Below are 14,467 nucleotides of genomic sequence, written 5' to 3'. Positions count from 1 at the left end.
GCTTCCAACTCATTAACACATAGACACATTTTTACATCTCCACATACATGCAGAGGAATATAGGCATCACTTTGGAGATTACAAATGGAGGAGGGGTGAAAGATGCAGGCAAGAAACAGATATGAAAACATGAACAACTCTCTCCTCTCCTTGCCTGGCAACCCAGTAGCTGTAAGCCAGAGTTCTACATCCAGGGCTTTTGTTGCATGTTTAGTAGCCTCTGAGAAGCCAATGAGGCTTTCACTCTAGGCGAGACCATAATCTCACACAGTAATCAGGAGAATATTTTTAAATAACTTTCTTTGTAATGCAGCGATCTAATTTCTGTAGAATTTAAATATGCCACTTTACTGTGCTTTGAAAGCCAACTGTCAATCTATTATTCTGAGGAATAATAAAATCATTCAGAGGAAGGGTCACTGGACCCCAAACAACAGCAACTTCTGTTTTTGTTCCTGATTTACAGCATCTGCAGTTCTTTCAGTCAATCTATTATTAATTGGTTTATCGTTTTTAAAAAGGTAGCAACACATGATTTTTTTTTTCTTTATTCATTCACGGATGAAGGCGTCACTGGCTAGGCAGCGTTAATTGCCCATCCCTAATTGCCCAGAGGCAGCTAAGACTCAACCACATTGCTGTGGGTCTGAAGTCACATGTAGGCCAGACCAGGTAAGGATGGCCGTTTCCTTCCGTAAAGGGCATTAGTGAACCAGATGGGTTTTTCCGACAATCGGCAATGGATTCATGGTCACAAATAGATTCTTAATTCCAGATATTTTATTGAATTCAAATTCCACCATCTGCCATGGCAGGATTCGAATCTGTGTCCCCAGAACACCATCTGGGTCTCTGGATTAATAATCCAGCGATAGTACCACTTGGTCATCGCCTCCCCGGTCATGATTTTTATACAACTTTATTTTTAAAAGTTTTCCTCGTGTTTTATGAGATAGTAGAGTGGCATTACTATGTATGAAGGTCATGAAGGCATAAAGCACAGGGATGAGCTGAGGCAAGAGTGGAGTATGGCAATGTTATAAAGGTGGAAATTGGTGCCCTTAGTTACCATTGGTGCGTATGGCTACACATGGATATGTGATCAAAAGGTCATTTTGAGGTTAAATACAAGAACAACTAGCAAGATTTAGACAATTGCTGTAACAGTAACAGTTTGTCATGGGAGCTGAAGACAACATGTTCGATCTTTCCAATGTTAATTGGAAGAAATTTCTACTCAATCCAATCTGGGTGTGGTTCAAACAGTCAGACAACAAAGGCAGTGAGGGAGTGGTGGTTAGATAGAGTTGGGTGTCATCAACCTACAGGTGAAAACTGACACTTTGCTCGGATGATCTTGAAAAAAGGCAGCATGTCGATAAAAAGACAGTTGACGTTGATCTGAAATGCTAACTCTGTTTCTCACTCCAAAGATGCTGCTGGTTTTTCCAGTATTTTAATATATTTGACACAGAAGTGTGCTTTTTGTAATTTATGTACTGCTATAATACGAGGCAATGTTTCGTGTCTGATAAGAACGACTCTTTTTAGGATATTAAACTTAAATCCCCTTTACTCTGTTTTGAAGAAGAGTCATACTGGACTCGAAATGTTAAGTCTGTTTCTCTCTCCAACGATGATTCCAGACTTGTTGAGTCTCTGTTTTTATTTCAGATTTCCAGCATCCGCAGTAGTCTGGTCTTGTTCGACTGAATTTAGCAAGTGGGTTAAAACTGAAAACGTTGGATTGCAGCATCTTCTGAAGATAGGACAATATTTCAAATAGAATAATGAATCAACACTGATATCCTATACCTCATGGATTTAAACCTGACTTTTTTTTCTTTATTTACAGAGAATGCATTTCAAGCATTTGGAAATGGGACAGATCTTAACACAGGCTCCAGTGTTCAACAGTCAACTCTCCCCACATCGCAGACCCGAATGGACAAACACTCAAATGACACAGAACTTTCACACCTAGACGAAAATATATTTGACCCATCACTAACTACGCAGGTAGGAATAGAATGTAGCAAAAAAAAATGTTCTCCTACTGCACAGACCAGTGTAATTTAATTTCGATGTTTGCTGAAGTAAGTAAACTCAAATTAAAGCACTCCCGTGCTCAGGAGAGGAAAGAAATCAACTCAGATTCTTGTTATTGATAACTCAGTTTGTAACAGATTCTTGTTGGTAGGGGACGTGTACATGACAGTGAGAATATGACTGAACTTGGCTGTGAGTCTGTTTTTGTAGATTAAGATTCCAACTGATGATGTTACTAGGTAATTCATATCCCAGAGTTAAACCTGGCTTTGTAGACAATGAGTTTTTTTTTGTTTCCCATAGAGGTCAGTCACTGAACATATTCACAAGAGGTTGCCAATGTACCTTTAACAAAAGAACATAAATGTTTATTACATACAAAAGAGAAAAAAAAAAGCAGTATTACACTAGACAGGAACACCTGAAGCAATTGCATTACAAATATCAGAAAGAAAGTCATCCCTTTTATCCCAGCAAAACCTTGAGAAACACTCAAACTCAGTAAAGACCATAAGATATAGGAGCACAAGTTGGCTATTCAGCCCACTGAGACTGCTCCTCCATTTAATGCAATTGTGGCTGGTCTGATACTTTTCAACTCCATTTTCTTGCCTTTTCCCCATCATCCTTGATTCACTTACTGGTTAAAATCTGTATATCTCAGCCTTGAATACATTTACAAACACAGTCTCAACAGCCCTCCATGGTAAAGAATTTAATTGATTCACTACCCTCAGAGAAGCAATTCCTCCTCATCTTTAACTTAAATGGGTGATCCCTTAATTTTGAGATTATGCCCTCTGGTCCTAGACTCTCTCAGAAGGGGAAAAAAACTTTCAAACTCTTGTCAATTCCTCTAAGGATCTTATATGTTTCAATAAAGTTGCCTCTCATTCTTCCAAACTCTAATGAGTACAGGCTCAATCTACTCAACCTCTTCTCATAAACCAGTCCCTCCTCACCGGAGATCAGCCTAGTGAACCTTCTTTGGACTGCCTTCGATGCTACTATATCTTTCACAAGGAGTGCAAAACTGTTTACAGTATTTCTGCTGTAGTCTGACTAGTGCCTTGTGTAGTTTTAGCAAAATCTCCCTACTTTAATACTCCATTTGCTTTAAAATGAAGGGCAATATTCTCTGTTGCCTATGGTCACCTACTAATCTTTGATGCTTGCTGATTGTGATTCATACATTATTCAGTAGCTTTCTGCAGTCTTTCTCCAGTCAGATAATATTCACCTCCTTGATTTATCCTGCCTCAGTGCATAAGTTCATCTTTTTTTTTAATATTATATTCCATCTGCCAAGTTTTTGCCCACTAAACCATTTCCCTATGCAGACTTTGTGTCATGCTCGCCACTTGCCTTCCTACCTATTTTTGTCATTCACAAACCTGGCGAAAGTACTTTCACATTCCTCATCCAAGCCATTAATATATATTCTAAATAACTGTGGGCCCTAGCACTGATCCCTTTGAAACTATACTATTTGGAGGTTCCCATCCTGAAAATTCACCTCCTCCTCCGAACTCTGTCTTCTATTAGTTAGCCAATTCTCTATCCATGCTAATATGCTATTTCCAACACAAATGGCTCTTATCTTACCAAGTATCCTAACCTCTACTTCCTTATCAATTACCTTCTGAAAATCCAAAGATATTACCTCTACTGCTTCTCCTTTATCTATCCGACTGGTTACTTCTTCAAGGAATTCTAATAAACTTGTTGGGAATGATTTTCCCTTTGCGAAGCCATGCTGACTCTGCTTGATCATATTAGGTATTCCACAATCCTCTGCTATTACATCCTTTGTAATAGAAGCCAACTTTTCCCAATAACGGATATTAAGCTAACTGGATGGTAGTTACCTAATTTTCTAAAATTGTAAGTGATTTGATACAGAATGTCTTGCTTGGCTGCTTCAGAGGGAAAGGTCAACAATATTGGTTTGGAGTCCTATTTAAGGGCATTTTAGGCAAGGGCAGCAGATTAAATTTCCTATGGAAAATCAATGAACTAGTTAGGTTTTTATGTCAACCTGGAGGTCTTCACAGTGTTCATTTTTACTGATACCAGCTTTTTACGTTTATGTTTTTAAAAGTCATATTCTTTAGCTGCAAAGATGAAATCGAAACTCAGATTCTACGTGCTATTAGTCTCACTATTCTAAAACATCCGTAATGATACACCATACTCTAGTGCATTAAATGCCAGTAACCTCAAGCACTGCAAACAAAGACAGATCACAAGAGGAAAGAAGGAATCGAACCCCTTAGGGTGTCAACAACAGAACTGAAAACCGAAATGAAAATTTTAGGCTTTGAGTGGAAAATCGGTTCAAAATGGGACTCATCCACATTCTATTAAAGTGAATTTGAAATGGAAGAACTGATTAAATCACTAAAACACTGCAGTCAAAGCCTATCTGTGCTTATCACTAAGAAATAAATTGAGGCCAAAGAGTATTGTAAAGGAGCTGTGAAAAACACCAAGTTAAATGGTTTATCAATCAAGTCAAACGAGAGCTCATGAAGGACAGCAACAATGGCTTTATAAGTTCCAAATAGGATACACTATGTTAAACTCACTGCTTTCAATACTGCCAATAAAATATTGCCAATTACTTAGCTTGCAAAGTTACTTTAATGTTAGAATAAATTGGGTTACTTAGTGGCACGTTTTCCTTTAAAAATTCCTAAGATTGTACATTTAGTTCCCACCACTTAAATTGTCCGTTTTAAAATTAGGCAATCATTATCATTGATCAGATAGTGTTAATAATTATGACAGAAAAGTCTACACCAGAAATTGAAAACATAGTTGAACATCACAAACTGGTTCTCCTTTTTTGGCAGATTTCCAGGATTTTATTTTTTGTTCACATATTGAATTCTGTCCTCCAGTACCTCTAATTGGTCAGTGGTTAACTTCACTGTCCCAGTGTTTGACTGGGCTGTAAAGATTAGGAAGGTTCCCCAGCTTCAGTTACCTGGACTGCACTGTTAACAGCAGCGGTCCATCTAGTCAGAACACTAAGGAGAATAAGGGATCATAGAAGCATAGAAACTAGGAGCAGGAGTAGGCCATTCAGCCCTTTGTGCCTGCTCTGTCATTCAACATCATAATGGCTCACATCATATTCTTGCCTTTTTACCCATGTCCCTTGATGCTTTTAAAATCTATAAACTTATCTATCATTTTCTTGAATATATTTAATGACACGGCCTCCACAGCCTTCTGTTGTACAGGATTCCACAGGTTCACTACCCTTTTGAGTAAAGAAGTATTTCCTCATTTCAGTCCTAAATGGTCCACCCCGTATCATGAAACTGTGTCCTTTTTTGCTAGAATCCTCAACCAGGAGAAACATACGCCCTGCATCTAGTTCATCCAGACCTGTTAGAATTTTTAAAATTTCAATTGGATCTCCTCTAATCCTTCTAAACTCTAATGAACAAAGTCCAGTCAAGCCAATCTCTCTTCATAAGACAGACCTGCCATTCCCGGTATCAGCTGAGTGAACCTCCGCTGCACTCCCTCTCTGGTAAGTACATCCTTTTTTCGGTCGGGAGACTGAAACTGCACACAGTACTCTAAGTGTGGTCTCACTAAGGCTCTGTATACCTGCAGTAAGACACCCCTACTTCTTGACTCAAATCCTCTTGAAATAAAGGACAATATACAATTTACCTTCCTAATTACTTGCCTCACCTACCTATCAATTTTCATTGACTGGTGTACAAGGACAGTCAGATCCAGATTTCCCAACATATGACCATTTAAATAGTATTCTTTTTTTCTGTTTCACATAAACGTGTATAACTTCACATGTAGCCTCCATGTTGAACAACACTTGGTGGAAGCACTGAGGATGGCAAGGGCACAAAATATACTCTGGGTGCAGGAGTGGCTCGGCAGCAGCGTCACTGATCAAACTGGTCAGGTCCTAAAAGACATAGCTGCTAGACTGGGTCTGTGGCAGGTGATGACAGAACCAACAAGAGGGAAAAACATACTTGACCTCATCCTCACCAATCTGCCAGCTGCAGATGCATCTGTCCATTGACAGTATCGCTAAGACTGACCACCACACAGTCCTTGTGGAGATGAAGTCCCACTTTCACATTGAGAATAACCTCCATCGTGTTGTGAGGCACTATCACCGAACAGATCTAGCAACTCAAAAATAGGCATCCATGAGGCGCTGTGGGCCATCAACAGCAGCAAAATTGTACTCCAACACAATCTGTAACCTCATGGCCCAGCATATCCCCCACTCAACCATTACCATCAAGCCAGGGGATCAATCCTGGTTCAATGGAGAGTGCAGGTGGGCATGCCAGGAGCAGCACCAGGCATACCTAAACATAAAGTGTCTACCTGGTGAAGCCACCAAACAAGACTATTTGCATGCCAAACAGCATAAGCAGCAAGTGATAGAAAGAGCTAAGCCATCCCACAACCAATGGATCAGATCTAAACTCTGCAGTCCAGCCACATCCAGTTGTGAATGGTGGTGGATGATTAAACAACTCACTGGCGGAGGAGGCTCCACAAATATCCCTATCCTCAATGATGGAAGAGCCCAGCACATCAGCGCAAAAGATAAGGCTGAAGCATTCGCAGCAACCTTCAGCCAGAAGTGCCGACTGGATGATCCATCTCGGCCACCTCCGGTGGTCCCCAGCATTACAGATATCAGTCTTCAGCCAACTCGATTCACTCCACGTGATATCAAGAAACAGTTGGAGACACTGGATACTGCAAAGGCTATGGGCCCTGACAACATTCCGGCAATAGTACTGAGGACTTGTGCTCCAGAACTTGCCACTCCCCTAGCCAAGCTGCTCCATTATCAAACACAATAATCCCACTTACCCAGCACTTGGTCCATAGCCTACAATGCCCTGACATTTTAAGCGCTCATCCAAATGCTTCTTCAATTTGCGAGAGCACTGCCTCCACCACCCTCTCAGGCAGCATGCTCTACACCTCCACCACCCTCTGGGTGGAAAAGTATTTCTTTAGACACCCTCTAAATTCATAGACTTAAACTTATACCCTCTAGTCTTAGATACGTTTGCCATGGGGAAAGGCCTCTCGTTATCCACTCTGTCTATGCCTCTCATAATTTTGTATACCTCAATCAAAGCCACCTCAGCCTCCTCTGCTCCAAAGAACAAATCCAGCCTATCCAGTCTCATCTCATAATTGAGACTTTCCATTCCAGACAACATCCTGGTGAATTTCCTCTGCACCCACGCCAGTGCAATCACGTCCTTCTGATAGTATGGTGACCAGAACTGCACACAGTATTCCATCTGTGGCCTAACCAATGTTTTGTTAAGTTGTTACAAAATGTCCTCGCTCCTATATTCTATCTTCTGGTTAATGGAGACAAGCATCCCAAATGCCTTCTTCATCGCTGTATCTACCTGTGTTGACAACTTCAGAGATCTTGTTTTACAAGGTTCCTTTGTTCCTCAGTACTCCATAGGGACTGATCATTCATTGTGTATATCCTTCCCTTACGAAAACTGCCAAAATGCATTGCCTCACACTTATTGGGATTAAATTCCATCTGACATTGCTCTGCCCAATTTACTAGCTGACCAATATCTGACTGTAGACTGAGACCATGTTCCCCACTATCAACACCATCAATTTTTGTGCCATTTGCAAACTTACTAATTTTACCTTCTTTATCGACATCCAAGTTATGAATGTACATAATAAATAGCAAGAGTCTCAGCACCAATCCCTGTGGTACATCACTGGTCACAGGCTTCCAATCATAAACACAACCCTCCACCATCTTTCTTTGCCTCCTAATTGTGAGCCAGTTTTGGATCCAGTTTGCCAACTTGACTTGGATCAGTCTTCCATGTGGGACCTTGCCAAAGGCCTTACTGAAGTCCATGTAAACCACATCAACTGCACTGCCTTCATCAATATATTTAATCACCTTTTCAAAAAACTCAATTAGTTGGACAGGACCTCCCTCTAACAAATCTATACTATTCCTGATCAATCCCTGCCTTTCCAAGTGTTAATTAATCTTGTCTCTCAGACCAATGATTTCTCTACCAATGACGTGAGAATAACTCCACTGTAATAAGTTTACTCTTCTTGAACAAAGAAACCACATTGGCTATCCTCCAGTCATCTGGCACTTCACCTATAGCCAGCGAAGTACTACATATCTCTGTCAGGGACCCAGCATCTCCTCCCTTGCCTCCCACAGCAACCTGCGCTACAACTCATCAGACCCTGGGAATTTACGAACCTTCACGCTCACTAAGACATCTAATACCTCCTCTATTAATCTTAACATGCTCTATAACCTCACTATGCCAAATGAAATCAACAGCTACAATGTCTTTCAATGAACAGCTGTGATCCAAGCACTTCCCCGCGGTACTCCACTAGTCACTGCCTGCCACTCAGAAAATGACTCATTTATTCCTACTCTTTGCTTCCTGTCTGCCAACCAGTTCTGTATCCATGTCAGTACACCATCCCCAAACCCATGCACTTTAATTTTACATGTTTATTGGTACCTAACGAAATCCTTCTGAAAGTCCAAGTAAACCACAGCCACTGGTTCCCCCGTATCAACTCTACTGGTTAAATCTTTGAAATTCCAGTAGATTTGTCCAGCATAACATCCCTCTCATAAATCCATGCTGACTCTATCCAATCCTGTCACTGTTGTCAAAGTGCTCTGCTATTAAATATTTTATAACAGACTCTAGCATTTTCCTAGTTCCAATGTCAGGCTAACCAATGAATAATTTCTGTTTTCTCTCTACTTCCTTTTAAAATAGTGGCCTTATTGGCTAACCTTCAATACACAGGAACTGTTATTCCAGGCAGAGGCCTTGCATCTTCCTCCATGAACACAAAAACAAAACAATTATTTCCCTTCTTTGCCATTTCTTCATTTCCCATTAGTGTTACTTCTGCTTCTGCCATATTTTTCTTTGCTAATCTTTCCCTGTTTACATAATTATGTACAGGGCATTGGTTAGATTTAACAGGGACCTAAGGGGCAACTTTTTTAGGCAAAAGGTGGTGCATGTGTGGAATGAACTCCCAGAAGAAGCGGTGGAGGCTGGTACAATTACAACATTTAAGAGGCATCTGGCTGGGTACATAAATAGGAAGGTTTAGAGGGATATGGGCCAAATGCTGGTAAATGGGATTAAATTAATTTAGGATATCTGGTTGACATGGACAAGTTGGACTGAAGGTGTGTTTCTGTGCTGGATATCACTATGACTCTACAGAAACTTATAGTCTATTTTTATGCTTCTTGCTAGCTTATATTTATATTCTCTTTCTGCATCAATTTCTTGGTCCTACATTCTAAAATTCCCCCAATCCTCGGACTCTTTTTCTCTGGCAGTTTTATAAGCCTCCGTCTTTGATCTAACACTATCTTTGACTTCCCTTGTTAACCACAGTTCTCTTGCTTTTTCTGTTTGGCAGTTTTGCCTTAAAGGAATGCAGATTCTTTTTTTAAAAAATAAGCATCAAATAATAATATAATCTGTAAATACTAACCATTGCCTATCTATTGTCAAACTATTCAATACATTTTTCCAATTGACTGCAGGCAAAGTCCTCCCAATACTTTGATAATTACCCTAATTTAGATTTGAGAATCTGGTTTCACATTAAGCTATACCTTCTTTTTCAAATTTAATGGAAAATTCTATCATGCTATAGTCACTATTTCTTAAAGGTTACTTACAAGATTATTTATTGGTCTTTCTCATTGCATAAAATTAGATCTAAAATAGCCTGTGGCAAGATGGTTACTCAACATATTTCTCCAGAAAACTCTCTCGAACATATCCTAGTAACTCTTTACTCCATAGCACTGGTACTCATTAGATTTATCAAGTCTAAATATAAACCCATGATTATTACATTTCCCTTACTTCACACACCTCTAGTTTCTTTATTTATACCATGCCCTAAATTACTTCCATTGTTTGGTGATCTATAAACCACTCCTGCCAATAACTGCTGACCCCTGTAGTCTCTTAGCTCCACGCAAATAGATTCTACACCTTGTTCTTCTAATTAGACATTGTTTAATAATGTCAGAACAGAAGAGATAAAGCTATAAAACAGCAGGAGGATGTACTCAGATACAGAGCTGGAGATGTGATATCTAAAATGCCTGCAAGGAATACAGTCTAGACAGATGGTTTTGTTTTGGGAGTATGGGCTGACTTTGCTTAAAAACATTACCCTGAAAGACTGTAAAATCCATTTACTTCATCAGATCAAATAATTGTAAATGGGGATAACTAATCTAAATGTCAGTTTGAGAGCATTCCAGAGTAGGCTATATCATTATGGGGATGCATGGAACCCAAGAAGGTTGCTTGATTTCAATTTACCTAGATTTTGTAGTTGAGAGTTGGTTATGGATTGGAACTAGTCAGGATGATTTATTGACAGAAAATAGCCAAAACAAATCACAGATAAACCTGCACTATAAGCAGATTTTTTAATAAACTGCTGGCTGTGTGGAGAACACGTGAAAATTAATCTCACTTTAAATTTTGTGAGGGAACAGAGCTGGGAGATTGCCCTGTTTGAAAATCCAGAGCCAAGAGGTGGTAAGTGAAAGTTTTAGCCGAGAATAGCTGGAGTAGAGGACAATTCTCTAGAGGACCACTTATGGGGGTGGTCCTACAGCAGTAGCTTTCTGAATTTATGTGTAATTTAAGAAAATTCTTGGGGGAAATGAGAGGTAAACCTGTGGTATAATCTACGTAGACATAAACTGCATTGTTAACCTAATAGTGGTGATTTTGCTTAAAAATAAAATCATGTGCCAAAGTTCTATTGGTTAAAATGAAGTATTTTGATTTCTTCTTAAATGTTAATTATCAGTAATCAGATTATAAAAATACACCACATCAACTGTGCAGCTTGCAACGCATTGCTGAGAGTAATGAAAGCCAAATCCAACAGTTGGAGATGCATCTTACCTTCGGTGATATTATTAATAACGTTTATCTGAGAGAACAAGCTATAAAAAACAAGTTCATTTTATTTATGAATGTTGATTGCCGATTGTTTATGTTGAGAAAAAAGTTAATCATTGGAACAGACAGTAAGAACTGCCGATGCTGGAGTCAGAGATAACACAGTGTGGAGCTGGAGGAGCACAGCAGACCAGGCAGCATCAGAGGAGCAGGAAAGTTGACGTTTCGGAAGGGTCCTAACCCAAAGCGTCAACTTTCCTGCTCCTCTGATGTTGCCTAATTATTGGAACATTGTTGATATAGAGGGATTGTATTTTTTAAGAGTGATCTTATACCGTTATATCATTCAATATAAAACTAGGAACTATTTGTTATGTGAATCCTAGGTTGCCACCTTTCACTACCTTGCTGCATTAGTAATAATGTCCCATTCGCCCACAGCCATGCAGAGATGCAATAAAGTTCCAGCTTTTTGAGTGATAATTTCTAACTTTTTTTGGAACCGGAAAGGGAGACCAATAGATAAATGTGCAAGAGAAATGGACAGATGTACATCCAACATTCAAAAGGGACTTTTTATTATTTCTTGGCATGTGGGTGTTGCTGGATCTATTATCCATCTCTAATTACCCTTGAACTGAGAGATGTGCTGGGCCATTTCAGATGGCAGTAAAGACTCAATGACATTGATGGATTTGGAATGGTATGTTGGTCAGACCAGATGATCATTGTAAACCAGGTGGGTTTTTAAGGACAATCAATGGTAGCTTCACTGTCACAATGACTGAGACCAGCTTTCAATTCCACATTTTCGTCAAGGTGGAATTTAAATCTTGGTATCCAGGTGACAAATCTATAAATGCAATACCTCTACTCCAGCACCTCCCAATTGTATTTGCAAAAGGTAAACACGCGCAGGTTGATTTTGCTCGCAGATGGAGGATTGGAACTATAAGTTCACGGTGGGTGCATGATCTCTTTCTGTGCTGCACGAATGATCATTTCTTCTGATCTCTCTTTGCAGGTCGCTGACGACAGAACACTGTGGAGAGAGTCGACACGCTCGGCCTCCGAGGCTTTGGGCCTGGCAGTGGTTGTAGGAAGCCGAGCGGAGCTGGTCTGGGGCGTTCTGCTCGCCTCCTTCCACTTTCACTTTACAATGTGAACAATCTAGAGGGTGGACAGATCCACCTCTCTCTCTCTCTCTCTGTCTCTCTCTTTCTCTCTCTCCACGCTCACACAAACACCAATGTATATTAAACTTCATCCAGCTCTCTCCCTGGCCGGGGAAAGATTTTAACACGAAGGACACTTCAGATTTTACGCCGTCCAAGCGCCATTCTGTTTCCTCTACCGGAAACGGAGGAATACCGGAAACAGTTCTGCCGGGGGTTTGGGGGGAAGAAATTCTGCGACGCACACCTCAGCCGTTTAAAGGGGGGGAGGGGGAACTCATTTCGCGAAGCGCACTTCCGGCGGGGAGGCTATTTGTTACCGAGGAGACCGTGGTACCAGGTGATAACGTTGTCAATGAAAATAAAACTACACACGCACCACCAGTACCCCCCCCCCCCCCGCCCCACAAACAATAGCAAGGATGGATCCTGGAGAACTTTCAACAAGTGACCACGCCGCCTTCTGAGTGTAAGGACGTTTATTTGTAGAAAAGATAGTACCTAAGTAACCAGTTTAAAGTTCCCTCTAACTTTACCTATCAGAATGGGGAAGGAAACTATGGCCCCAGCAGGACATCCCAAAGCTTATTTCCTTTCGGTTACTTTTCGTTGGTATTTAATTCACCGCCATTTTTTTTTTAGAAATGCTAAGCTTACGTACCCATTATGAGATGTTCAAGGTCGATCGCCATATCCATATTATGTAAAATATACGCTGCGGATTCAAAAACTGGTGATTCCTCGTCAAATATTACATAAATCCTGAATGTAAGAGGAGTTTGGTGCATTTGGAGTTCACAAATTACCATTCGGTTCCTCTATTCGTGGCCATCAAGCAGTTCTCAGTACCACAGGACACTGAGGGAGAAATAAATTCCAATATTTCAGACTTTAGTCGGTATGAGCAAACGCTTGGTGATCCTCTGCGAAACTAGAGACATCTCTTCAGGAAATCCCAACTCTCTCCTCCCGAGTACTCACTTCTTAAAGGAAGCATCATCTTCCTAAAGGAAAATATGCAGTCATTTTAGACTTTTAAACATCCATTTACAGCAGAAAAGAGAAGCTTGAATTTATGTAACACCTTTCACAAACTCAGAATGTCCAAATGTGCATGGCAGGCGAGTGAGTATTTTTGAGGTGTTGTCATTGTTACAGTTTAAGAAATACAACAGCCAAGGGATGCACATCATAAGTTTTATAAATATCTGTAGAATCCCTACAGTGTGGAAATAGGCCCTCTGGGCCAACAAGTCTACACTGACCCAAGGAGCATCCCGCCCAGGCCCATTCCCCTGTAACCCACCTAAGCTATACATCTCTGAACACTACAGGCAATTTAGCATGGCCAATCCACCTAGCCTGCACATCTTCAGACTGTGGGAGGAAACTGGGGCACTCCCGAGTGTGGAATCGAACCCGGGTCCCTGGCGCTGTGAGGCAGCAGTGCTGACCACTGAGCCACCATACTGCCCTGAAGAGGTAAATATTGAGAAGGACACAGGTTAATTCACCTGTGCTTTGAAATAGTCCCATGAGAATTCAGTTTAGGCCTCAATGTCACCTTCAAAATGTAGTTTTTTTCAGTACTACACCAGACTGTCAGCTTGCGTTTTTGTGCTGAAGATTCTGATGTGGGCCATGAACCAGTAGTGTCTGATTCAGAGTAGAGCTGCTCAGCCACAGCAGATACCAGACAGAAATTTCATCATAATTTTCGACAGTTTTTTTAGCCTAGCACTGCTGAACAGAAATCTTAGTTCTCATAGATCGTGTTGGAACTCCATTAAAGTTCACAAATTCCTAACATGAAAGCTAAGATGTAAAGGCCCTGTATTTTCTGACGTGGTTGAGGAGGAATTATGCCATTATTGCAAGATAATATTTAATATTTTATCATTATTTTGCATTCCTTATATATAAATTGTTTTATACTCTGGTCTTTTTCTTCTTTATTCATTCATGGGATGAGGAAGTCGCCTAAGGCAGCGTTTTTGCCCATCCCTAATTGCCCAGAGGGCAGTTGAGAGTCAACCACATTGCTGTGGGTCTGGAGTCTCATGTAGGCCAGACAGAGTATGGATGGCATTTTCCTTCCCTGAAGGACATTAATAAACCAGATGGGTTTTTCCAACAAGGTGCAGGGCTGGATGAACACAGCAGGCCAAGCAGCATCATAGGAGCAGAAAGGCTGACGTTTCGGGCCTAGACCCTTCATCAGAAAAGGGTCTAGGC

The 14,467-nt window shown here is 40.6% G+C and overlaps 1 protein-coding gene across 1 annotated transcript in view; it reads left to right on the top strand.

Moving 5' to 3' along the window:
• Nucleotides 1-12,334, top strand: part of gfra4a (GDNF family receptor alpha 4a) — a 156,390-nt gene extending 144,056 nt beyond the window's left edge. The window contains exons 7-8 of the mRNA XM_048594100.1: nt 1,856-2,019; nt 12,082-12,334. Of these exons, the coding sequence (XP_048450057.1) occupies nt 1,856-2,019; nt 12,082-12,222 (305 nt within the window). The 3' untranslated portion in view covers nt 12,223-12,334. The remainder of the gene's footprint in view (nt 1-1,855; nt 2,020-12,081) is intronic.
• Nucleotides 12,335-14,467: the final 2,133 nt, after the last annotated feature.

This window comes from Rhincodon typus, chromosome 1 (genome assembly GCF_021869965.1).
Source record: "Rhincodon typus isolate 14 chromosome 1, sRhiTyp1.1, whole genome shotgun sequence".
NCBI classification, from domain to species: Eukaryota; Metazoa; Chordata; class Chondrichthyes; order Orectolobiformes; family Rhincodontidae; genus Rhincodon; species Rhincodon typus.
Note: the sequence above shows the minus strand (reverse complement) of the source record. Positions and strands in the feature narration are given on the sequence as shown.